At 40.8% G+C, this 24,438-nt stretch overlaps 1 protein-coding gene across 1 annotated transcript; it reads right to left on the bottom strand.

Moving 5' to 3' along the window:
- Window positions 1–164: 164 nt before the first annotated feature.
- On the bottom strand, window positions 165–22,093 carry LDHB (lactate dehydrogenase B). Its single transcript, XM_026502297.4, has 8 exons — window positions 21,844–22,093; window positions 18,828–18,962; window positions 11,621–11,738; window positions 10,215–10,388; window positions 8,429–8,602; window positions 4,734–4,851; window positions 2,469–2,592; window positions 165–539 (listed from the first exon to the last, which is right to left on the bottom strand). Exons 2-8 carry the CDS (start codon window positions 18,954–18,956, stop codon window positions 372–374), a joined length of 1,005 nt encoding a protein of 334 aa, XP_026358082.1. The 5' UTR covers window positions 18,957–18,962; window positions 21,844–22,093; the 3' UTR covers window positions 165–371.
- Between the last annotated feature and the right edge of the window lie 2,345 nt (window positions 22,094–24,438).

Consider the following 24,438-nt stretch of genomic DNA (forward strand, 5'->3'; position numbering starts at 1 on the left):
AATAACAAAATCATGGCATATGTCGTGACAAAGAATATTTGTGCTATTTGGGGGACAAATATAGAAAACGGAACATAGAATTCAGGGCATTTTACGAGGGGGCAGAATTATTTGAAACAATGACTGAAATCTTTGAGAAGACACTAAAGGAAGAGTCCCAGAAATAGAAGCACACTACAATAGTTAGTTTTATTTGTTCAAGGGCTCATATTGCAAGCATTATGCCAAGCATGGGCTTTGATTCTGTGAGCCCAGATTCACATATTTAGGAAGATAAAAGCAAACTGTGATCCATGTATATGGATGAAAAACTAAAGGCTCACAGTTAATCACACTGTAGTTTTAAATTTCTACAGCCTAGAAGCCAGAAGTCAGAGATCTTTTAGGTCTTTCTGGATGTCCCACAAGGTATCTGCACTTTTCTTGAGCTGGGCAACCTCATCATCCTTCAGCTTCTGGTTGATCACACTGGTCAAGCCCCGAGCATTCAGGATACACGGAAGGCTCAGGAAGACTTCATTCTCAATGCCATACATCCCCTGACAGAGCAAGAGAAACAATTAGTTTAAGAAATGAAATCATAGGGGCGCCTGGGTGGCTCAGTCGGTTAAGAGTCTACCTTTGGCTCAGGTCATGATCCCAGGGTCCTGAGATCAAGCCCCGACTCGGGCTCCTTGCTTAGCGGGGAGCCTGCTTCTCTCTCTGCTCCTCCCCACCCCCTCCAGCTAGTGATTTCTCTCAAATAAATAAAATCTTTAAAAAAAAAAGAAATGAAATCATAGATAAGAATGATCACAGAACCCATGTTTAAACAGAAAGACATGTAGGAAATATAGTAAGCACAAACTCATTCTTTAATTTTCAACACTTACAGGCCCATATTTCCCAAATACTTATATTCTGAATTTGATTTTATACACAGAATATACAAATATACATTATGACAAACTAGAAATTTATAAGAAAGTAGTAAGTTTTTTACTGAACTTATTTACACAACTCTCCCCGCTTAGATATACTTAAATAAAACTAAGTCTCCAAATTAAATTGCATTCCAATGCGTTTTTTAATGGGCTGCTTTTCATGAAATACTAAATTTCAAAAAATTCTTTAGTTTAGGAGGGATTTTCAGGTGGTGGTTGTCCAACAAGTCCAGAGTAAGTAGTTGGAAGCCACTAAAGGCAAGATTTCTGTAACATCCAAGAGTTGCTAAAAAATAGTATAATTTCCAAAACACTTTACCAGTTTCTATAAAGTAATTAATTTATTCACAGGGTCACTTTAACTATACAACTAATTGGGTTATTTAATTATATTAATATATTTTTCAAACCTTTTTTAAAAAGTATATTTATTTTTAGTAATCTCTATAACAAATGTGGGGCTTGAGCTCAGGACCCTGAGATCAACAGTCACATATTCTTCTGCCTGAGCAAGCCAGGCACCCCTATTTTTTAAACTTTCAATTCCAAAATTTTTGTACATAAACCAAAGTAGAGATAAATAAATTCTAAATATGCACTCCAAGACTGAGCAGTTATCCAATTTTTGCCATACTTATTTTTTGCTATAGTATTTTTTTTTAAGATTTTATTCATTTATTTGAGAGAGAGAGAGAGAGAGCACAAGCAGGCAGAGCAGCAGGAAGGAGAGGGAGAAACAGGCTCCCCGCTGAACAGAGACCTGGACATGGGGCTTGATGCCAGGGTCCTGGGATCATGACCTGAGCCAAAGGCAGACACTTGACTAAGCCACCCAGGCATCCCATTATATTATTTAAAATAATGAAACCAAAAACACCTGACACCACATTTTACCACCAAATACTTCTGTATCTTTCTCTTTTGCATGTTTCTTTTAATCTACTCCATTTTCCCCTTACATTTTCACCGCTGCCATTGACTTATGGAAAATCAGTTATCTTATACAATGTTTTAATACAATCTTAATTTTATTGGAAAAAAAAAGAATTTCTACTTGTTTCGTAGCTTTTTCTTTTAAAGATTTTACTTATTTGCAAGAGAGCATGCTCATGAGCGGGGGGTGGGGGGGAGCGGGGACAGGGAGCTGAGCAGGGAGCCCGAATGGGGCTTGATCCCAGGACCCCAAGATCATAACCTGAGCTGAAGACAGACACTTAACTGACTGACCCACCCAGGTGCCCCTGTCTCATAGCTTTTAAATTGAACTAAATTTACTAAGGTTATCAAGTACTGCATCAAAGACAATCTACAGATTAATACCCCAACTTAAATAAAACTATTAGACTTATACAAATATTTACTTTGAAACTGTGTCAAAAAAGACTCAGTTAATATTTCATTTGCCACAGCATACAAGGGAGAAGAAGAAGTTTCCACAGAACTTTGAGATTCAGGAAAAAAAGTAGACTGAGACCATCTTGTCCTTCTTTAAATCTATTCACAGAATAGAATACTAGAAATTATATTTTTAACGGTTTATCTTACCTTCACCATTGTTGACACTGGATGAATCCTGGATAGATTTTTCAACATGGATTCAATGAGATCAGCCACACTTAATCCAATAGCCCAGTTAGTATATCCTTTTAGCTTGATGACTTCATAGGCACTAAGGAAAGAAAAAAGTCATAAGAGAGATCACTGAAATCAGACTCAATAGTTACTGAAACTGGACTCTTTGGGTTTGACTTCTGCTCTCTTGTTAAACTGTGTAATCTTCAGCAAGACTTTCTTATCTCAGTGTCCTCTTTTGTAAAATGAGGATAGCAATGGTATCTATAAGTTTGTTAAATGAGTTAACATATATGTAAAACATTTACAATTGGAAACACTACCCAGCAGGCTCTATATGAATGCTGTGATAAATTTAAAATGATTACTGAGGGGCCTCTGGGTGGCGCAGTAGGTTAAGCGTCCAACTCTTGGTTTCAGGTCAGGTCATGATCTCAGGGTCTTGAGATAGAGCCCTGCTTTGGACTCGGAGCTCAATAAGAAGTCTGCTGGAGTTTCTCTCTCTCCCTCTACCCCTTCCCATGCTCATTCTCTCTTTCTAAAATAAATAAGTAAAACTTAAAACAAAATAGCTTACTATATGCATGAATATTATAAAGTCACAGTGGTAAAAATATACTTTTTTCCAACCCATCTTCATATTCATTAACATGAATATTTACGAAGTTATTAATGAAATCAGGAAACAATGAAAATAAAAGGGCGTTCACATTCTAAGGACAAAATATACCTTGATTTTGAGGTCCCACTTAACCCCTGTCACCTAAAATATGGTGACCAACTAGCCTAACAGCAGAGGGAAGACCATACCTTGGCCTGGCAATTTTCTGAACATAAATTTTACACCTTGAAACCCACAAAGGCCATGGTCCCTAAGAGCTAGCAGGAGTAACCAAAATGAGAATTTAGGAAATTGGGATTTAATGCAATCACTAGCTAGAAGACCTTGGACAAATTGCATTACCTGAGTCCTAGTTTTCTCATTTGTAAAATAAAGAGATTAAGTTAATGAAATGCTAAGGACCCTTTCACATTTTTAAACAATCTTTTCCTCCATGCACAAGCCAAATTCCAGGAAAAAAAAAACACATTACATTTAAACTAAGCAAAACAATTCCATGTTTGAGAAAGTCTTCAAACAATTCTCTGCAAAAAATAGCAGCTGATGTTTACCGACTGCTCACCAGTGTTGTCTGTGTTTTTACTCAATTTTTATAATAATTCTATTACTATATGACTTTAGAGGGGACAAAACTGAGATTCTACTTAAAAGTTAAACGGCTTCTATAAGTGCCAGTGTCATGACTTAAATTCAAGCCCATACTCTTTATTCCACAATGACACCTTATTTAAATAAGCATGAAGGACACAGGATAGAATGGTCAGTAAAGGGGCGCCTGGGTAGCGCAGTCGTTAAAGCGTCTGCCTTCGGCTCAGGGCGTGATCCTGGCGTTATGGGATCGAGCCCCACATCAGGCTCCTCCGCTATGAGCCTGCTTCTTCCTCTCCCACTCCCCCTGCTGTGTTCCCTCTCTCACTGGCTGTCTCTCTGTCACATAAATAAATAAAATCTTTAAAAAAAAAAAAAAAAAGAATGGTCAGTAAAGAGTGAACAGGAAAAGAGAAAAAAGAGGGTGACATCTTTAGTTGGGTGTGGAAAGGTAAAAACAGCATAGCTGTGACACTTTTAGCAATCAATCAGCAGGTACTCATTTTAGGTAATTATGAGACTAAAAAAGTGTCCAGCTTCTAACCTTATTTATGGATAAGAGGCAATTTGAAAGCCCTTCTCACTTGTTAATTCCATGTTTTGCTCCTGTTCCCTATACAACAGGACTTCTCCAGAAAAACATCTGCTTTCCCTACGGGGGACTTACATGGTACGTTTGACCAGTAGAGTTAGTCTTGTCAGCTTCAGAAGAGAACAGCTGCATGTTTACTATATTTTTTTAAAATATTTTATTTATTTATTTGGGAGAGAGTGAGAGAGAATGAGAGAGAGCATGAGTCTGGGGAGAGGGAGAAGCAGGCTCCCCACTGAGCAGGGAACCCAATGTGGGGCTCGATCCCAGGACCCTGAGATCATGACCTGAACCGAAGGCAGACCCATAACGGACTGAGCCACCCAGGAGTCCCACATGTTTACTATATTAAGAGCTTACCTGAGCAGACAGTCATGGAAATTGTTGACAATTTTATCTCGATAAGATTAATCACCTTAAGCCCCCTTCCACTTACCTTTCCACCACCATCTTATGCACTTCCTTCCAATTTTCACTGTCATTGTCTGTTCCCATTTCTGGATTCAATTCCTGAAGAGAAACGCCTGCCACGTTCACTCCACTCCACACAGCCACTGGAGAAAAAAGATAAACATGTCATATTATTTCTGACACTATTTTTAAAAATCTTATTCTTAGTTCCGATTTCACCTCTGAGGCTAGTTACTGAATACCCGCTGGAGTTGCTCCAAAGACAACTGACCCAAGTCTACTTTCCCCTGAAGGCGGACATGTGCTTTCCAACAGCCACAGAGCTGACATTTTAACTGTCAACCATTTTGGAGCAAAACGGAATTGTTGTGTCATATTTACGGAGAACATGAAAATTCCTTGCCTCCCTCTAGGCTCGTGAAATCACAAGGGCTTCTAGTTCAGGACTACCTTAAACTTTTGATTTGAGAATTTTTAACTTTAGTCCTACTTATTTTTCTTATATAAAACCCTTTCTTCTGGAGTGAATTTAAAAAAAAAATATTCCAGGGTAAGGTCCAAATATACTCCAGTTATCTCTTTTCATGCCCCAAGTCTGGTCTAGCTCTCAAAACAAACTCCACGTAACAACCACAGTGAATTTTTCTGGTGTTAACTGTACCCAACATTTCCTTCCAAGAACGCCTCCAGAGGCAAAGTGCTCTCTACCATCAACCGTATCTTTTGGAGGGACTGATGCATCCGAACATTCTTACTTATTCTTAACACCTTCTAATCCAGCCAAAAGCATATATTGAAGATGCAGGTATACAGAAATGAGTAAGGGCATGTTCTGTGCTGTGGATGAGTTCAGAATATGCTGGGAGAAACAGGCAAAGGAAACTCAAGCAATAGGATGAACCACCACAGAGGTATGGAGAAAGCATAATAAAACATGAGTTAAGAATCTACTTAAATTAGGGGCAAAGAGCTGTCAGAAAAGGCTACCAAAAAATAGGCATTTGAACTGGACCTTGAAAAATTAGTATGGTCGTCAGGGACCTTTGGAGGAGAGCACCGTAAACTCAGAAAATAGGAGCAAAAGCATGGGGTAAAGTCTAGTATGGCTGAAACCAGCTACTATGGGCAAAGCTGGCTGTGGCCACGTAAGACTCCCTTGTAAGTCCACAACTTTTGAGAATTCAGGCTAATTGTTGAGAAAACTAGGGTACTCTCATGGCTTTTGATGAAACTATGAAATCTACATAATCATGCCAGGGTTGAGCATGATTTAATTCTCTTTCATTTCATGTATGCAATACAGGTCAATGTGGAAATAGGGGAAAAGGTGTTTTGGAAAAAAATGACACAGTGATGAGTGAACAGAAGACTGGACAGGAGTCTGAAGACATGATTCTGGTTGTAGTTGTGCCACTAATTAGCTAAGGATCTTTAACAAGCCACTAGCCACTATGCCTACTTTGCCTCACTTTTTTCATTATAATGCAAGCCTTAAATTAGAGGACACATAATATCGCCTTCAGATCTGTGGTTCTAATAACTGTACAACTGTAATTCACTAGCATTGACTGAACTTTCACTATACACTAGACATTGTGATAGTTTTTTATATAGGACATAAATTCAAACAAATCCTTGGATATTAGGAACTCTTGAATGATATGGTACAATGTGCCTAAAAAAAAAATTTGCATCATTATATGAAAAAGGGCAAATGCAATGGTTGTAAGACCAAAGTCTTATACCATAGCAAACTCTCTACTAAAATCACATTACACACTCTCACTGAATTCAAAAGAATATTGGCATCTAAACCTTTTAGGGAGAAATACCTCCTTGCGTATAGGGCAGATGTGAATTTAGTAAAATGAAGATTATCACTAATATTGAAGTGTTCTGGATAATTAGAGTTTTACACCATTAGCCTATTCAGTGTATTTTTTTTTTTAAGATTTTATTTATTTATTTGACAGAGAGAGAGATAGCCAGCGAGAGAGGGAACACAAGCAGGGGGAGTGGGAGAGGAAGAAGCAGGCTTCCAGCGGAGGAGCCTGATGCGGGGCTCGATCCCAGAACGCCGGGATCACGCCCTGAGCAGAAGGCAGATGCTTAACGACTGAGCCACCTAGGCGCCCCTATTCAGTGTATTTTAATTTAATAAATAAGCTTAAGAGTTATAAGATACAATCAGAATTGTTCATAAATGTTTTTACATAAAATTGGATCAGAAATATTATTTTTTAAAAATTTTCTTTAAAGTTTATTTTTTTAGTAATCTCTACACCCAACATGGGGCTTGAACTCAGGACAAGATCAAGAGGTACATGCTCTTCTGACTGAGCCAGCCAGGTGCACGTGGAACAGAAATATTAACTTAAATGAAAAGAGAGACATTAACTTGAATAAATGGTGTTTTAACTGTTTCTTTTTTTTTTTTAAAGACTTTATTTATTTATTAGAGAGGGAGAGTGGGGAGGGTGGAGCAGAGGGAGAGAGGGAGAAGCAGGCTACCTGCTGAGGACACAGCCCAACCCGGGGCTCCATCCCATAACCCTGAGATCATGACCTGAGCGGAAATGAAGAGTCGGATGGTTAATCAACTGAGCCACCCAGGGCCCCTTAACTGTTTCAAAACAAAGCGTTATAAAAGAAACAGAAGTGCGATATAACTTTAATGTTGGTCTTTTTACGGTGATTAATTTATGTCCAACAATTCCATTTAAATTCCTAAAGAAATTCGAGATATTTACCAAATGGGCTCTTACTACTTAAATGATCTATAGTTACTAATGGTTTATTAACAAACAGATTTCGTTTACTTTATTTATTTATTTTTTTTCTTAAGTAGGCTCCATGGCCAATATGGGGCTTTAACTCACAACCCTGAGATCAAGAGTCAGACGGATGCCCTACCAACTGAGCCAGCCAGGTGCCCCCAAATCAGATCTCATATAAAGCAAGACTTATTTTACACTATAGAATAGCAGATATGGTTATGAAAAAACTTTTGTTACCCGAATTTATTCCCACTTCCATAAACATGATGGACATAATACCTATGTGCCCTGGAAAGACCTAGAAGCAGAGATACACCAGGAGCACGAGCACATCTATGTCCAGATCTTGGTTTCTAAACACCATTCCCCTTAGAAGGAAATGGGGCTCACTGGAGAAAGAGGTGTTTCTAGTGCAGGGAAATGGAAAGTATAACACCAATATGGCACAACTTTATTGTTCCAAAGACAAGGGCTCAAAAATGTTGGGACATGTCAAAAAGACACAGGAACAAGTCTGAAGAGCCTGTTACTTGCCAAATCCGGGAAAATTTCTGCATTACAAAGATAGGTAAAAGAACATTTGTGGAATAAATTAAAAATCTGAGTGCATATTGATATAAATAAGCACATCAATGGGGAAGAGAAAGCTCTCTTTTACAGCAGAATACAATAGATATAGAAGAAATGACTGAGTATTGTGTCTGACAGCTATCATAGTAATAATTTATTTAATCAAGAATTATCAATGGATACTAAACTTAGCAGGCAAAAAATTGATGAGGACTATATACATATTTACCTACTATCAAAGTATTCTCCCCCAAATTGCTTATTTGTAATATATGTGAAAATAATACAAAAATAAAATTAAAATTAAAAAAGTTCAGAATGACAAGAATACCATAAATACAAATTAGAATATTATGGGGTTTTTTTCCTTTACCACTTGAGTCGCCATGTTCTCCCAAAATCCATCCGTGGCAGCTGCTGGGATGAATGCCAAGTTTTTCAGCCATAAGATAGCGAAATCTAGCAGAATCCAGATTACACCCACTTCCAATCACACGGTGCTTGGGTAGTCCACTTAGTTTCCAGGTAACATACGTGAGAATATCCACTAAAATGTTCAGAAATAATATATGTGAGTAAATCAAAACTGGTTTCAACTGCTATGTCAATTAGCTTGTGTCCTAGCTTCTTCCTCCCCAACTTTTCCAGTCTGAGATGCAGCCGGAAAGACGTGAATACTTTCAACGTTCAGAGATAATGGAGGTAAGGAGAACCGATTGTCACATAAGTTCCTTCTGATTGTAATGTTCCATGATGGTAACGATTATCATCATAACCCAAAGCCATGGGTTACTCAATTACTGAGGCATACTACTATAAATGTTCCTGGGCACAAGATACTATGCAGTAAGCAACTGTGATAATACAAGAGATTTACATTTTGCAGTATTTAATGAAACGTTAATGAAAGGACCTCTAAGATAGAACCTTCATTGTGGTGTGGCACGCCCTGAGACTTCAAAGAGTAAAACTCGCTGGTCTAGACAGGATCACAGCACTTACAGGCTAACCCATCAAAAGGAGAAAATGCACACGCAAGAAAGGCAAGAGGTTAATCTTGCAGTCTCCACGCTGGTTAAGATATTTTAAGGTCATTTTGGACTGGGTATCATAAACCTCTTCCTTGGCAACTTTGGTTCCATGGGTGTGACTCCCTGGAGAGTTGAGACTTTGAAGCTATACCTGGAAAGTTGTATAATGAGCTAATGACGTGCGTCTCAGGCATGGGACACGGCAACTTCCTATGTGCCAGCTATTTGTCACTCTTGTTCCAAGTCTATCTGTCACTATGTATTTACAAGAAGTTTTATATACAAGACTGAGCTATTTCGTAACCCCCAATCCAGGATTGCAGAGAATACTACTAAAATAATCTGTCTTTGCTGACTTCCAATAAGGGAACCAAACTATAAGGATCCCCCTGGTTCTTACTCACAATCTTCCTCTATGTGAAGCGTCAGAGACAATCAGTTCTACCAGTTTATCAATTATCCACTATGCTCACCAATAACAGTCTGTTTGGTGGCAAATTATAGACAAGCAAGTGTGAAACAGAGTGTGAATTCTGACTGTTTTGGTTAAATAATACAATTCTTTCTAACCAGAAGCTTTAATGTTTATTCTGCAAATGCCAATTTAGCAAAAAAAGCAACTTTTCAGTTATAGTATTTGGCATTAGCATGTTATCTGTCCTTCGATACAGTTATTTCTATCTTTCAAACCGGACTGATTCACGGCTTTTAAACTATTCTCAAATTCAACGCCCCTAGAATACACTTTTTGGCTAACAGAAGATCAAAAGTGCTACAGTGTTTCTTACAAACTGAAGCCACATTTAAATGTTTCATTACACATCCCCGGATAATCTTCCTAGAAAATTAAAAAAGCTTGTAGGCTCTACAACAAACTGATGAAACATACAGTTGCAACTGTTTTTATATATAACTCTTCTCACACTTCTAAGCATTTGGCCCAGGGACTCTGCCATTTGTTTTGCAAACACCACTCTTCTGCGGCCAGTAACAGAAGACACAAGAATTGCTTCAGCTAGTAAATCCTAGAATGGATTCTTTAAACGCCGAACAACAAAATAAAACAGACACCCAAAGCATTTAACTTCACAGGAGCAAACCTTAAGATAATTCTTGTTAATAAAATACCTGGGTTGGAAACCACAATTATGATACAATCAGGACTGTACTTGACTATCTGCGGAATAATGAATTTGAAGACATTAACATTCCTCTGCACCAGATTGAGCCGGCTCTCTCCCTCCTGCTGGCGGACTCCGGCAGTCACCACCACGATCTTTGAATTGGCAGTCACAGAGTAATCTTGAAGGAGAGGGGGGAAAAGGTACTTTAAATACAATTCTTCATCAAAATATATCATCTATGGTATGCTCCAGAAACCTAAACATCCATAAGCTTCTAGAACTTGTATAAGCATCACATACTACAAGAACTACTTATGTAAGAACTACGTATCCAAGAATTCCCTATTAGAAGGTTTTGAAGTACAACACTCTTCTCAAGAGAAATGGCTTCTTCCTTTTTGAGTTACACAGAAATAATCCAACCATAAAACTGGCTCAGAGAATGGACCGAGGAAATAAAGAAGGCCCTAAATTATGTTTCTGGCTAATAAATTCAAAACACTATTGATTTTAGAATATTCGATTGCTAGTAATTTGACAGTGAGTCCAAAGTCCAGCAGGCACCCCTCCAACTAAAAAAAAAGGACTTGAGGACCCTTCTAGGCTTGTAATGTTAATCCAATCCATGAAGGGGAAGGAAGGCACAGAAGTTTGTTCTTGGCTAGAAACTCATTTCTAATACTCAATATTTTAAGGAAGCCTATTCACTTTTAGCAATTGAGTTTCTCTGAAGAATATTTTTTCCTCAAGGAAATGTGTCACTTCCCAAATATAGACATTATGACCTGACGTGATCATCAGACGCAATAGCTATGGGTGAGTCACACAGTAAACTGTACTGCTATGTGACTTTTGAATAGTTATTCGTACCTTTTATCAGTGTTACGGGGAAGACCTACAATTCATAGGTTCATTGTGAAATGGGGTAAAATGTGACATTCAAAAATTTCACAGTACCCAGAATGCGAATAATTCAATGAATAACAGCCGGTAGTAGTAGAAATTATTCTGAGGTCCACATTGCTATCTTTAGACACAGGCCTGCTATGCTGGTAGCATCAGAGCATAAATGGGCCCATCCAGAACAGAGACAGCTAGAACATGAATCTTATTTCGTTTCTTCAAAGCACTCAAATTACTCTGTGCAAATATTTTTGGGGGTCTAAAACACTCCTGCTCTCAGACACATGTAAAAGCATTATGATACAATTTCCTAAAATATTATGTGTCAAATGTGTGGAAGTCATGTGGGAAGTTTATAGGGGTAATACTTGCGTCTGTCCTCAAGGATGAATTGGAGGCAGAAGGAAAGAAAAACCGTTAACCCAGACTCGTTGGGACTGAAGACTAATTTTGTATCAGAACGGGGGCATCTATTATTAGACCACTCTGGGCGTGAAATGTAACTACCTTTATCTGCCACGATTTTAGGTGTCTGAAGAAATAAGCTCCCATGTTGCAGATCCATCATTTCTCCTTTGAGTTTATCTTCCAAAACATCCACAAGGGCAAGTTCGTCAGCCAGAGACTAGAAATACAAGAACGGGGGTTAGTGCCCTACGTTACTCTAGGGCACCTCAGCTCATAACCAACAGAGACCCTTTATTTATTTATTTTTTTAAGTGGTCTCCATGCCCAGTACAGGGCTCGAACTCATGACCCTGACATCAGGACCCGAGCTGAGACCAAGAGTCAGATGCTCAACCGACTGAGCTACCCAGGCACCCCCAAAACGCAGACCCTTTAAATGGCTAAGCACCAAGGGTCTAAAAACGTTGAGAATTTTACCATGGAGTTAGGTGTGCTCTATAAGCAACGGCATGAGAAAGTCTTGAATGAACTATTAATATTTAATACACTGATTTTGCTCAATTTCACCTTCTAGTATTCAACTAGGATTCAATGAGCATGACACAAATCACTTTAAGAGTATGTAGACAAAGATTCCTCATGAAACCAGCAGCTCAACAGTGGTCTCAGGATATACAAGTCTTCCCATTAATGAGCGGCGGTGAAGATTCACCCAGAATCAACCTTGGGCAGCGTCCATCCCTGAAATCACCTCTAGTTTGGAGGGTTTCTCAGAGGTCAGACTGGGTTTAAACCGCCAACAGTTTGAGCACATAGTAGGATTTGAAGCCCCATCTGAAGCCTGAAGTCCTCAGGTTGGACTGAACCAATTCGCATGTCTTGATGGGGGAAAAGGAAGGAGTATCTTATGGATGGTGGGGTCCAGGACTAGCAGATTCTCCTGTGATCAACCCAAGTCTCCGAGCTCTCTTGTTTTCTACTGCAGTTGTCATCCTCTGCCACTCATTCAAAATAGAAGTCTAAATCAACAATTATTTAATCTCGATCTAGAGTAATAATTTTACATATTCTAGAAAATGTCTTATTATGTACCATGTTTTATGTTTGTATGTTCTCTTTATCCCTACCTGAAGAGGGGGATAAAACAAAGCCTCGAGTTCTCCCTTCATCAGTCATGTACAGTGCTCTCTTTAGCAAGTACTTGAACTCTTCTCATAAAAATAAGGGGTGGGGAGTAGGCTGTCAGACTAGATGCATCCAAACCTTTCAGCTTTCAAATTCTGTTATCTTATGGAAACCCATAATTTGCAAAATTTATAAAAAGTAGTTACCCCTCTCATTGAAATATCACTCAGGTCCTTGCCTTTACTGTTTTTAAGGCTATCAGCAAAATAATTAGCTTAATAGGATATTATCAATACTGACACCCACTTAAAAATGAGGATACCTCTCCTAAGGACAGTGTGATCAGCTACATAGGAGAGGAGGGTTGATGGGGAAAGGGTAGGTAATTGGGTTCAGAAGGCACTTTGAAGGAAAAGGTATAGTAGCCTAGGGTGTAACAGGAGGTATCTGGAAGGCACTGACCAGCAGAGGGAGAAGCCAGTAAGAAAACCTGACCCACTTCAGTTTGCCAGCCGAAGCAGATCCCGCTCCCTGTAGGAGCCAAGGGATGAGCACTGTCCAGACCTCGAATCCCAGCGGCTTGCTGGTCTCAAGAAGTGAGTTACAATAGGCTTGCTTGTGAGTTCCTGAGACTCGAGCCTCCAAATGTGCTCGCTCTTCCAAGCAACAGACTGACTTGCAAACTTCTGCAATGACCATTCTGGGAGTTGGGGATTACTTAGCAACTGTTTCCTCATTCCCACACCTAGCAAATACTGGCATGAACTTTCACAAGTGTTATTTAGAAACATGTTCCGATACTTTTTAAATGGTTTGGTTCCTCTGCAGCCTCTGACAAGATCACACAAACCTTGTGTTTTTTAAACCCTAAATTAGTACATTATAACTTAGCAATAGCCATCATGTTCCATCAAGGTACCCAGCACTAGGAATATCACTTTTATTTTAGTCACATAACATGTGTGCAGCTAAAGTCGGCCTGGCAAAACGGTTTCGGGCTGAAGTGGAAAAGGATGTCACAGGATCTGAGATCCTGTCTTTTGTTTCAGCCAGTGGGTGTGGAGAATTGGCTGACAAGTGCACCCTCAGCTGGCAAGGAAGGAAGAGATCCAACACTTGAAAAAAATAACTGTAGCACTGAATTTAGCTGCATCTGCAGGACTGAATACCCTCCAAGTGTGGAGGCAGGCAACAGAGAAGATGTGTGACTAAGTGTCAGCACCGTTGTTTGACTGAAATAAATCTCCTTCTGTATTCCTACACAGGTTTCCCCCACTGTCCTAAAGTAGAATGTTCCCACCAAACCTTTTGTAAGCAGAAATGGCATAAAGCAGAAGCGGCGATTACCATTAATCTATACAGGAAATTTCTGATAATGCTCATATCCCAATAACCTCTCTTAGGCTTTTCTTTTTTCTTTTTTAAATAGTATTTTAAATAGTATTATGTTTTTAATTTCAAATTCCACATGTTCACTGCTGATATCATAGGAAAGCAAACTAACTTTTTTTTTAAGATTTTATTTATCTGACAGAGAGAGCACAAGCAGGGGGAGCAGGAGAGGGAGAAGCAGGCTCCCCACTGAGCAGGAAGCCCTATGCGGGGCTCAATCCCAGGACCCCGGGGTTATGACCTGAGCCAAAGGCAGATGCTTAACCGACTGAGCCACCCACGTGCCCCTCCCTTAGGCTTCTCCGATACCTTAAGACACATCTTGCTAACAGATACACAAAATAAACTGAGGTAAAGCCCAGATGCTCTCACAGTGCAAAGCTCCTGCAGCCTCATGCCCAGATGCCGAGTGTGTGCAGTTACTCCTGCGGAAGGAGTCTGGTGGGGCCACTCTCACTGCTTGGGATGTGTGCTGCCTCTACAACAAAATAAACTCTGGCCGCTTTTCGCTTTTTACCCTTTTGAGGTCAAAGGGAAAATACTCTTGGGATTTCTTTTGGTTAGCAAAAATAGCTACTAATGAGGGGTCTCCAGTAAAAGCAAAGTAGCAGAACACGAACTTTCGAAAAGCAGGGAATACCTGTATTGTAAAGCCTGTGAATCCACTTACGCTGTAAACAGCAAGACTTAATTGCTGTCCTTCCTGCTTAAGAACGAGGTCAGGCAGAAGGCAAGAACATCACTGCTGAACCTGACCACTTGTTTGACACACAACAAAAATATCTTTTAATCTAAAGTCCTATGTGGACCAGAGGTGGCCCTATTTGCCTCCTGACCTTCTTAGCCAATGAATTACTGCCACTGATGTCTTAGCATTTGATTGTTGCATTTTTATATTCAAGTGTTTCATCTGCATGAAATTTTGTGGGAGGAAAAAGCATAACTTTTTCCAAATAATGAACTAAATGGACAAGCGCCTTTTATTCAGTGATGTGAGGAATGCCACTTCAATCGTATTATTAAATACCGTTTGGGCCTTTTTCTGGGCTTTCAGTCCATTTTATTAATCTGTCAATTCTTGTGCAAAGACAATTCTTGTACAAAGTACTTCACAATCGGTCTGTAGTCACACTGCTCCAAAGAAACTTCTTAGGCTGTGCCTGTACTGCAAGAACATGGCTAGTTGACCTAAGTGAGGACAGAGACTCAAAGACAGCTGGACACAGAGGCCCAAGGGGGTATGATAACCCTGCATGGAAGCTCTGCAAACCCTGACCACGTGATGAGCCCCCTCTTGACAGCTAAAATGCAGAGCCTGTGGTGGGTAGCAGGGCAGGAGTCATACTTGGCAATAGAAGCCAGGAGAAAGGAAAGGCTATGATCAAAATTTGACAAAATGTAAGAGATTATTAGAAATAGCAGAAGCATTTATTTATGTAACACATACTTATTACTAAGTGTGCCAGACATTCTACTGATTAGGTACATAGTAATGAACAAATTTGGCAAAGTCCCTTTTCTCATGGAATGTCCCAGAAAGGGCACAGGAATTAAGTGAACCATTTCAGACGATTTCTGACAGCGGCAGCGCTACAAAGACCACAAGGCAGGGTGATGTTAAAGTTCCTGGGAAGGACGTTTACTTGGAGGGTCAGCGACTGCCTGCCTACAAAGGCATGATATGAAAGAGGAAGAGGTCAACTCTGACGGTCTAGGGTAGAACATCCCAGGTGAAAGAAAATGTAAGGAAGGGGGTTTTAAGCAGAAATGAGCTAGGTATTTTGAAGGAGGGCAGATGGGAACAATAAAGTCAGAGATGGTAAAGATGGGGCTGGCACTATGGGAATGGCGCCCCCTGGAGTCGTGCACTGCACCGTCTTGCTCTGAGACAGGCAGGGGGACATCCGTGACATCTCATATATTGATGTACACATACAGTCTATGTGTCCCGTGAAACCACTGGCAAGTTTAAGCACAGAAGCCACCATTTTTATCAAAGCTTACTACGGTTCATATGAAGGCAATGAGGTTGGGGAGAGTGGGCAAGAGAAGCGAAGGATAAATTGAGTTTTTGTAGTGATGGGACATTGTACTAGGGGCCTCAGCTGCCTTCTCACGTCTGGTGAAGGTCCAGTCCCCCTCAACCTCTCTGATGCCCCAGCTCGGCTCACTTCCTGGGGAGAAAGCAATGTGTACTCCCTGTAAAGCATACCAGTCCAGCGATGGGCTCCAAGACTGTTACTAGCTCTGTGTGATCTTCACCAAGTGGCTTAACCTTTCTAGTCTGTTTCTTTCCAACAGTAAAATATAGATGACAATATCCCACCAGCTTTTGGGAAGGAGCAAGTGGAGTAATATATAAACCCCCGGCAGAGTAGGGCACTGTTATTTTCCTTCTTCTATGAAACTAACAGGGTTTATAATCCCCAAATATTAATAATAATTTTGAAGCACTTTAATCTTCACCCATTAAAATAAGATTTAAATATTTTTAATTAGTAAAATGGTCTTTGAGCAAGGCAGTCATTCCCTCCCGGCATCTAAATTGGAAGATTCCTACTGTGTTAGCAGCAGGGTCTCTTCTCTCCAGCACTTGAATTGGGCCAAAGTATTACATAACATGAGTACAGCCGCAAGTTTATTTACCAAAAACGATTTTAAGTTAACAGTGAAAACCATAGAGGAACTCCTTATAGAATCATGCTAACTCAGATGTACTTTCCTGAAATGTCTGAGATTAGCAGGAGAAAAGAAATATCTTTAGCTAGTATTTCACTAATACCTTGATGTTTTTAACTGCCTAAATACCCGTTTAGAATAAAAAGAAACTGGAGCCAATATAGTTAAGGGTTCAGAGCCTGGGTTCAGAACACAGCTCTACCCGGGCGCCTCGCTGGCTCAGGTGGTAGAGCACACAACGCTCATCTCGGGGTGGAGAGTTCGAGCCCCACACTGGGGGTAGAGTTTACTTTAAAAAAAAAATTAAAAAACAAAAAACAAAAACACAGCTCTACCACTTCAGCTGTGTGACTGTGGGCAGGCTGCTTAATCTCTTTACACCTCAGCCACCTCATCTGAAAATAGGATATGAACACTTCCCACTCCGAGGTTGTTGTTTAAAATGAAGGCTTTTATTAAAACACTTCCACCATGGTGTACGTTCAATGAATGTTTAAAAAAAAAAAGTAAGCTTATTTTTCATTTTCATTGGCATGAACGTGAGCACTAAATTATGATTCCTTAAATTCCCTGTGATTTGGGAAGCAGCTATTATAAATAAGTACCTAGTCGATCCTAGCTAGAAAAAAAAATGCGGAAGAGTAAAACTTCCATCAGTGTATACTACATATTTTAGTTGATTTCTCTGATAGCTTCTTCTCAGTAAGGACTTAAAATCTGTTCCTTGAGAATCTGAACTCTGCTAACAGAAACATGCTTGGTGAGGCGTTATTCAGGTGGCCTTCAGATACGGCACAAAGGGGCAGTGTCCTCTACCAAAGGCAAAGCAGCGATTTTTTTTTAGGGGGGGGCAGGGTTCCTACATTTAAGGCAGCCCTCAAAAAGATCAAGGAATCAATTCAGTGAGGTAAATAATAAAGGGCCTCTTTCCTCCAAAGTCCTTGGAGACTAAAAAAAGCTACGGCCTGACCTACATGGGTGTATACAGAAGGCAAGCCGGAAGTCTGTGGAGGTATACAGGGAACAAGTCTGCAGAGTGGAAGGTGCTAACAGCAGGACATCAGGACTGTATCTCCCAAAGCTGAGAACTGTGCTGATTATGCGAGAATTTATGTCCGATTAGGAAACGTACTCGGAAGGACTTAGAAGGTCATTTCCACAACCTCGCAGAGCCCTTGTGCAGATTATTTATTAATTACAGAGGGTAAAGAGACCTTTGCAGTGGAGAAATCCTGCACTCATCACTTCAACCCAGGGAGTCTTGGGCACTATCAGGAATAAGAAAAAGTTGAACGCTGCGTGTCCCCTGATGTGATGCCACTGCCTAGTCATAACCCCACCCCAACATTTAACCTGAACCTAATTACAAGGAAACATCAGACCAACATAAATTGAGGGACATTCTACATCAACTGACTTGCACTCTACAAAAATGTCAATGACGGGAGAGACAAAGAAAGCTGAGTAACAGCTCCAGATTAAAGAAGAATGAAAGGCACACAAGTATATAAAAGATATGATTTTGGATTGGGGTGGAAACAGATATAAGAAACTATGAAACAGTTGGGAGAATTTTAACTCTAAGTATTATATATTAGATAATAGTATTATATCAATGTTAGCTTCCTCAACTATAGTAATTCTATTGTGGTCATATAGCAAGAGTGTTCTCAGTAAATACATGCTTATGTACTTAAACGGTGAAGTGTGATGATGTCTATAATTTATTTAAAATTGTTCAGGAAACGGGGTGCCTGGGTGGCTCGATTGGTTAAGCGTCTGCCTTCGGCTCAGGTCATGATCTCGGGTCCTGGGATCGAGCCCTGTGTTAGGCTCCCTGCTCAGCAGGGAGTCTGCTTCTGCTTCTCCCTCTACCCTTGCCCCTGCCCCCAGCTTGCATGCTCTTTCTCTCTCTCTTACTCCTGACCGCGCACACGTGCTCTCTAATAAATAAATAAATAAATAAATAAATAAAATCTTTTTAAAAGTAAAATAAAATAAAATTGTTTAGGAAAGCAAAATCTTTTAAAGATACAATAAAATTCTGAAGTGCCTAAAGAGACTGTATACATAAACTGAAATTATCATGTCTGGTGCTCTTGAAATGTACCTTTCCCAGAATGCTGATGGCACACGCCATACCAACTTGTCCAACACCCACTACAGTGATCTTATTGTTTGGGATGGCTGCCTCTTCTTCTGCAACTGGTGCAATCAGTTTTTCCTTAAGAGTTGCCATTGTGTCCTGTAAGAAAAGAACCAAAACATTATACATACACCCACATATAAAACCCAAATGGGAATAATCCACAAAATGTTACTGTTGCAATTTTGAACTACAGCACAGCTGAAAATGAGCCTAATGATATTCTCCAACACAAAATATATTTTAAAGAACCATGTAACCCATTTAATGGAGAATTTAATTAAAACAAAAACTTCCATGAAGGCATTAGAATTTGGGTTCTTAAGCCTAGGATTCTGTGCTTGTATTTAACAAGTTATAACAATTTTGTCTTGTGGCTCTTCATTTGTTGGCTGAAAGACATGAATATTTACATTTAGATTAGCCCACCTGTTTCCATTCCCCTCATCAAGAACTTATATGTAACTATGCAAACTAAACCTGTACTAACCCATATTTAAGCTCAGTCTAAAAGAGTTAATAGCCAGTTATGAATATAATTTCTACTACTCATGGTTATTATCACTCTTTGAAGATAAGAACCGGTTCTTCTACTTTAAGTCTGACTTAAAACCTGTCACAGTGTACTGGACATACAATGTATACTTCATAAATACAGTGACATGAAAATGGTGATGAATGTTGAAGCAAAATCTTCAGAAATATTACTCTAAATTCCATTTAGTGCCCCTTGGAAGCTAACTGGAAGGTGGGCACGCACTTAATACACTTTCCTTTCAGGGAGTCACATTAGGAGAATATCAGCCTTTGAATCAGTGTCTTTCCAGCCATTAAAAAAAAAAAAAAAAAAAAAGGAAGAAAAGAGAACCTGTTGGAAACCATTCCATATCGTAACACCATATTTATCTGTGCCATCAGATAATCAGGTGCATTTTCTGGATAACTAAAATGGCAAACATTACTGAAATTGTGAAAGAACCTTCACAATTCCATGGGAATTTAGTACACAAAACATACTGCCCTGTCTTCTAATACAAAGAGGGTACAAGTCAAAATTAGGCCCTTTCTTCCCATGCAAGTATCACTTAGAATTGTCAACCATTATTATTCTAGTTTTCCCTTTACTTTTTATGCTAGACTGTCCCATCCACAGCCACTGTACCTATTTCAAACTGTACCCTGCTTTCTACTCTACTTTTTCTTTCTCATCTGCAGTGGATTAAGTAACAGAAGTTTACTAGTTTAGGAGCTGTATATGTTAAGTAAGAGCTGGGACAGCTTTAAATTGGAATAAAGTACTTGAATTTGGACACAACTGTGTACCAACTGTTTTGTTCTATAGCTATTTTTCCACCAAAAAATACTGCGCCTCCCCCCCCATCTGTAGAACTAAATTTAGAGATTACTTTGCAGAGTACATCTGCAGTCTTCTCACCAACGCTAAAGAAAAAAAAAAAATCGGCAGCCTGGTCTGCCCCCACAAACGGCCTGACAAAGAAATTCCCACACGTCCTGCATTCCGAGCAGCACTGAAAGGCTGCACCTTCTCTTGCTGAGCAGAGACACAAACTACGTATTTTTTTCTCCATGAAGTCTAGTCGCCAGCTGGTTTAAGATCCTCACAGATAGAATCCAGTAAGCAGTGGAAAACAAAAATCCAGAAATGGTCGCTATATACAGATGAGTGGTTCGCACGGACCTTCTAAAGTAATTTTGGAAACTTCAGAAACCACAGGTAAAGGCTCAGGCCAGTACATATTTTCTTTCAGATCCTGATGGAGAAAAGTGCTTTAAATTTTTTTTTCCTTAACAGAAGAAATTAGAAGAAAATGTTTTCTATTATATATGCGGGACTGTGCCACGATCTGAGTGGTGGCTGCAGACGAAAAGACTGGAAAACAAGGCCAAATCTCCGATTCTTGGTCCTTTCCAGCCCCCTCCGGTCCAGCGCCCCCTCCTGGGGGAAGGGAGGGAGATCCCCCGCTTCCCTGCGGATGTGAATCATTAGAAATGAGCCAAAGAACCAGGGCCTGAAGTTCAGGAACAAAGACCCTCTTTGCTGAGTACCTCTCGATTTTTAACCTTTTAAAAAGCCAGGTTTGCCATCTAATTCCTCCGCTAACCAAGTGCCAGCTCTCCCGCTCTCCTCGGCCCCTAACTGCAGCTGGGCCGCTCGCCGCCCACAGGCCATCTTTCTCTGCCAACTCGGGCAGCCGAGAGCAGCAGGTCACAAGGGAGGGCAGCCACCACTATCTCCCAGGAGAAGGTCTCTAGGGAAAATTCCAGACCTTCCTTACTCTCAACATCCAAAGCTGGCCAAGTAAACAAAGCACCCGAAGCATCAAGAGGCCAGAAAAGTACAGGCCTCTATCTCCAAGAAGGCCTGCATCCGTAGCCGGGCGAAAACTGGAGTGCAGGGCCAAACCTGCAGATCATCCTTTACCCGCAGCCCCGCAGAAGCAGGGGCACTTGTCCATTACGGTGGTAGTAGATTCCAAAACCCAGGTTCGAGATCAGACAGCCCTCACATGGTACTTGGTTCCCTCTCGCGCCCCTAGTTCCTCAATTCCTCAAGCACGTGTCCGGCGTCCGGCCAGCAGGCACTGGGGACTGGGGGGGGGGGGGGTGATGCGGCCGCCATAAACCCATCAAGGACATGCAGAACCCCGGTTTTAGCTACAAATGCAACAAGTCTCTCCCCTGATACAGCATAGGCTGGAGGCGAGCTCTGTGGCGGTGAGGACAAGGGCTGGGGCTCAGTGGCAGCCCCTTCGCTCCTTCGGTTCCCCAGCGGAGGGCACGGCCTGCCGCCCCAAACCCTAGCGGTGAGTCAAGGCCCGCGTCCGGATGCTCGGGGCTAAAGGCCCCAGAAAGCAGAAGTCCCTCGATCCTTTCCCCAGTGTCGCTACGCAAAGACTCCCCTGCACGTCCCACCCGGGTGTCCGCGAACCCGGATTCAGGGGCCTGGGTGGAAACCTACCAGAGAGAAGCGGCTGTAAGAGTCGCGCGAAGAAGACAATGTTAGCTGCGTGCGTCTCCTCCGGCGCAGGATCTGCAAGGAGAGAGGAGGAGGCGGGGCCCACCCGCTCCGCAGCCTCTTAGTTTCCTCTATTGTGATTGGAAACCCAATCGCCGCCTACCCCTCCCCTCGGCTCGCTCAATCCCCTTCAAGGACAAGAGCTCTAGTGTGCACACGCTCTCTCCCTCCCCACCGGAGGAGGTCACCTTCTGATGGCAAAGGCGGTCTCTGCTCTGCAGCCTCTCAGGGCTTACAGACTTCAACACAGGCCCCGTTATTTCTAAAACTTAACCATCTTTGGCTGTTTCGGACTCTCTTTCTCTCGTTTGGATACATTTAGTTCAAATAGAAATAAATTTTATTTTGCATTCCAGGTCAACCTTAGAGGACCAATGTTCTTAGCCAAGATGTTGGTGGCATGTTACCTTGGCATAGTACTGGTGCTTCTGAATGTTTTGAAAAATAAAACCGAATTTTCAATTTTTACCACCTTGGTTATAAAGTTCATTTGGTACAGTGATTCCGTCCCCCCCCCTTAATTCAGCAAACCCCCGTTGATTTCCTACTAGCTGTCTCACAAGTTCAGTGAGGCCTAGTGCCTGCCTTCCGAAGTTTGTCTACAAATCTGTATGCTCTCAAGGACAGGCTTTGCCCTCCAGGAGAGATAATGGGGTAAGATGCGTTCGTTCTCTCTGTCAGTCTCTGAGCAACTCCAAGGCTGAAAGTTATCATTCATCCGTGGGCTTTTAACACCCAGCCCAGTGCCTAGTACAATACAGTGTTGGTGAATGAATGATTAAGCAGTGGGAGGCATCTTGAACATTCAGCTTCACTTGGGTTGTGTATGTGTTTGTTTGTTTTAATTAAAATACTTTCAGGAAGAGCAAACACCTTGGATGTGAAAGGAAGTTTTTTTATGTCTGTTTTTATGTCAATGATTCTTCATCCTCTAATTGCTGCTTTCATTTCATTTTTGTGCCAGCCAGGCAGTGAAGGTACAAAGATGAATATAACGCTCTGCCCCCTGAGATGCTCCCAGTTCAAAAGAAACAAGTACTTTCAATTAGAATACAGTGTGGTAGGTGGTAATAGAGATTTGGGTTAAGTACAATAAAAATTTAAAGACAGAAGCCATTAAGAAAGGGGCGTGTCTAGAGGAATTGAGAAACCTCAAACTTTCCAGGATCATAGTGACCCGTTCCTGGGGACTTGGAGGGACCCTGAAGATACAGTCCAGTTGCAAATTGAAACTCGAATGCTGAGGGAGAGAGGAAGAGTTTGGTGGATAATCTCAAAAGCATTACATTCACCTTGAACCCAAGTTTGAAGCAAGATGCAAGAATCACCCTAGCAAGACCTCTTCCTCACCTACTTTCCAAAAAAATCTGGGTGTCCGATAGACTTCTAAGCATTTCCCTATTTTCTCCCCTTCTTGCCATCCCTATTACTGTGTGTCTTTGGGAGGAGAGGATGAGGGACCAAAAAAAATAAGAAGAGGTCTCAATTTTTTTCCTCTACTCTCATTTTCATTCCCTCCTCAGTTACTAATCTGATTGGTCCAAGTGAGTTCTCCAGTATGCAACTCTTAATACCAGGACAGTACATAGTGCCAGTCTCAAATATTTTTGAGAATTGTATACCCTGGCAACTTATTTTTGAAGTGCTACATGTGAAAGCCAATTTTATACATGCAGTGATTCAGACAATATACTCCCCTGATAGGGTTCAGGACATGCTACGCCAACGTATGGCAATTTGACATATTGAATATCTTAAGCCAAAGAAGTTTGACTTAACAGCGAAAGCAAGAAGGTCACTCTGACCTCTCTCCATCCTTGCCCTTCTTCCTAAAAGACATAAATCCCCCATGTAAAAGGTAACTTCCCTGTGCCAGGAGGGAGATATTCTTATCACCGGAGATAGGAAATTTGGACCAAGAAATCTGGTTCAACAACTTTGTTAAACTAACCTTTATCTTCCCAGTTACTTCTTCCCCATTTACTACCCTTAGCTCAAACCTCTTTGTCTTGTCAAATTCTTCACAAATTTACTGTTTCTTTGTCTAAAAGGTATCAAACCTTCCTGCTCTGGTTACTTCTTCTGGTCTTCATTCTCTTGTGAAGCTTCCCATGTGTGTGTAAAACGTTTAGTAAAATTTGTGTGCTTTTCTCCTCTTAATCTGCCTCTAACTTTTCAGACCTAGCCAGGGACCCTAACAGGGTTGAAGAAAACTTTTTCTTTCCCTGTGCCCCTTACCGTTCCATTCTTTAAGAAATCGTTTGAAGCTATGTCTCAACTCATTGAAAAATAAGCAAAATTAGGAATCCAAGAAAGGGGGAAATTAAGGCATAAAGCATAGGCAGCATGGTATAATAAGAGATAGATTAGGTCTTCATCTGGTTCTCAGCACAGAATTCCTAAAACCCTTATAATTTCCTAAATGGTGGGAGTATCTTCTATTCATAACGAGCCCTTTCCGGCATTCCTGAGTTTATGCTAATAAGGTGATTTAGTGAGAGGTCCCAAAGTAGCATCAGGTTGGGGCTGGTCTCCAAA

Source organism: Ursus arctos, unplaced genomic scaffold, assembly GCF_023065955.2.
Source record: "Ursus arctos isolate Adak ecotype North America unplaced genomic scaffold, UrsArc2.0 scaffold_26, whole genome shotgun sequence".
Classification (NCBI taxonomy): Eukaryota; Metazoa; Chordata; class Mammalia; order Carnivora; family Ursidae; genus Ursus; species Ursus arctos.

What these genes read in the sequence shown, in the direction of transcription:
- LDHB (XM_026502297.4), bottom strand. Translation starts at nt 18,956, where the DNA reads ATGGCAACTCTTAAGGAAAAACTGATTGCACCAGTTGCAGAAGAAGAG. An exon ending in CCATCAGCATTCTGGGAAAG is followed by an intron (nt 11,739 to 18,827) that starts GTACATTTCAAG and finishes TTGTATTTCTAG; the next exon opens with TCTCTGGCTGACGAACTTGC. An exon ending in CAGTGTCAACAATGGTGAAG is followed by an intron (nt 540 to 2,468) that starts GTAAGATAAACC and finishes TTGCTCTGTCAG; the next exon opens with GGGATGTATGGCATTGAGAA.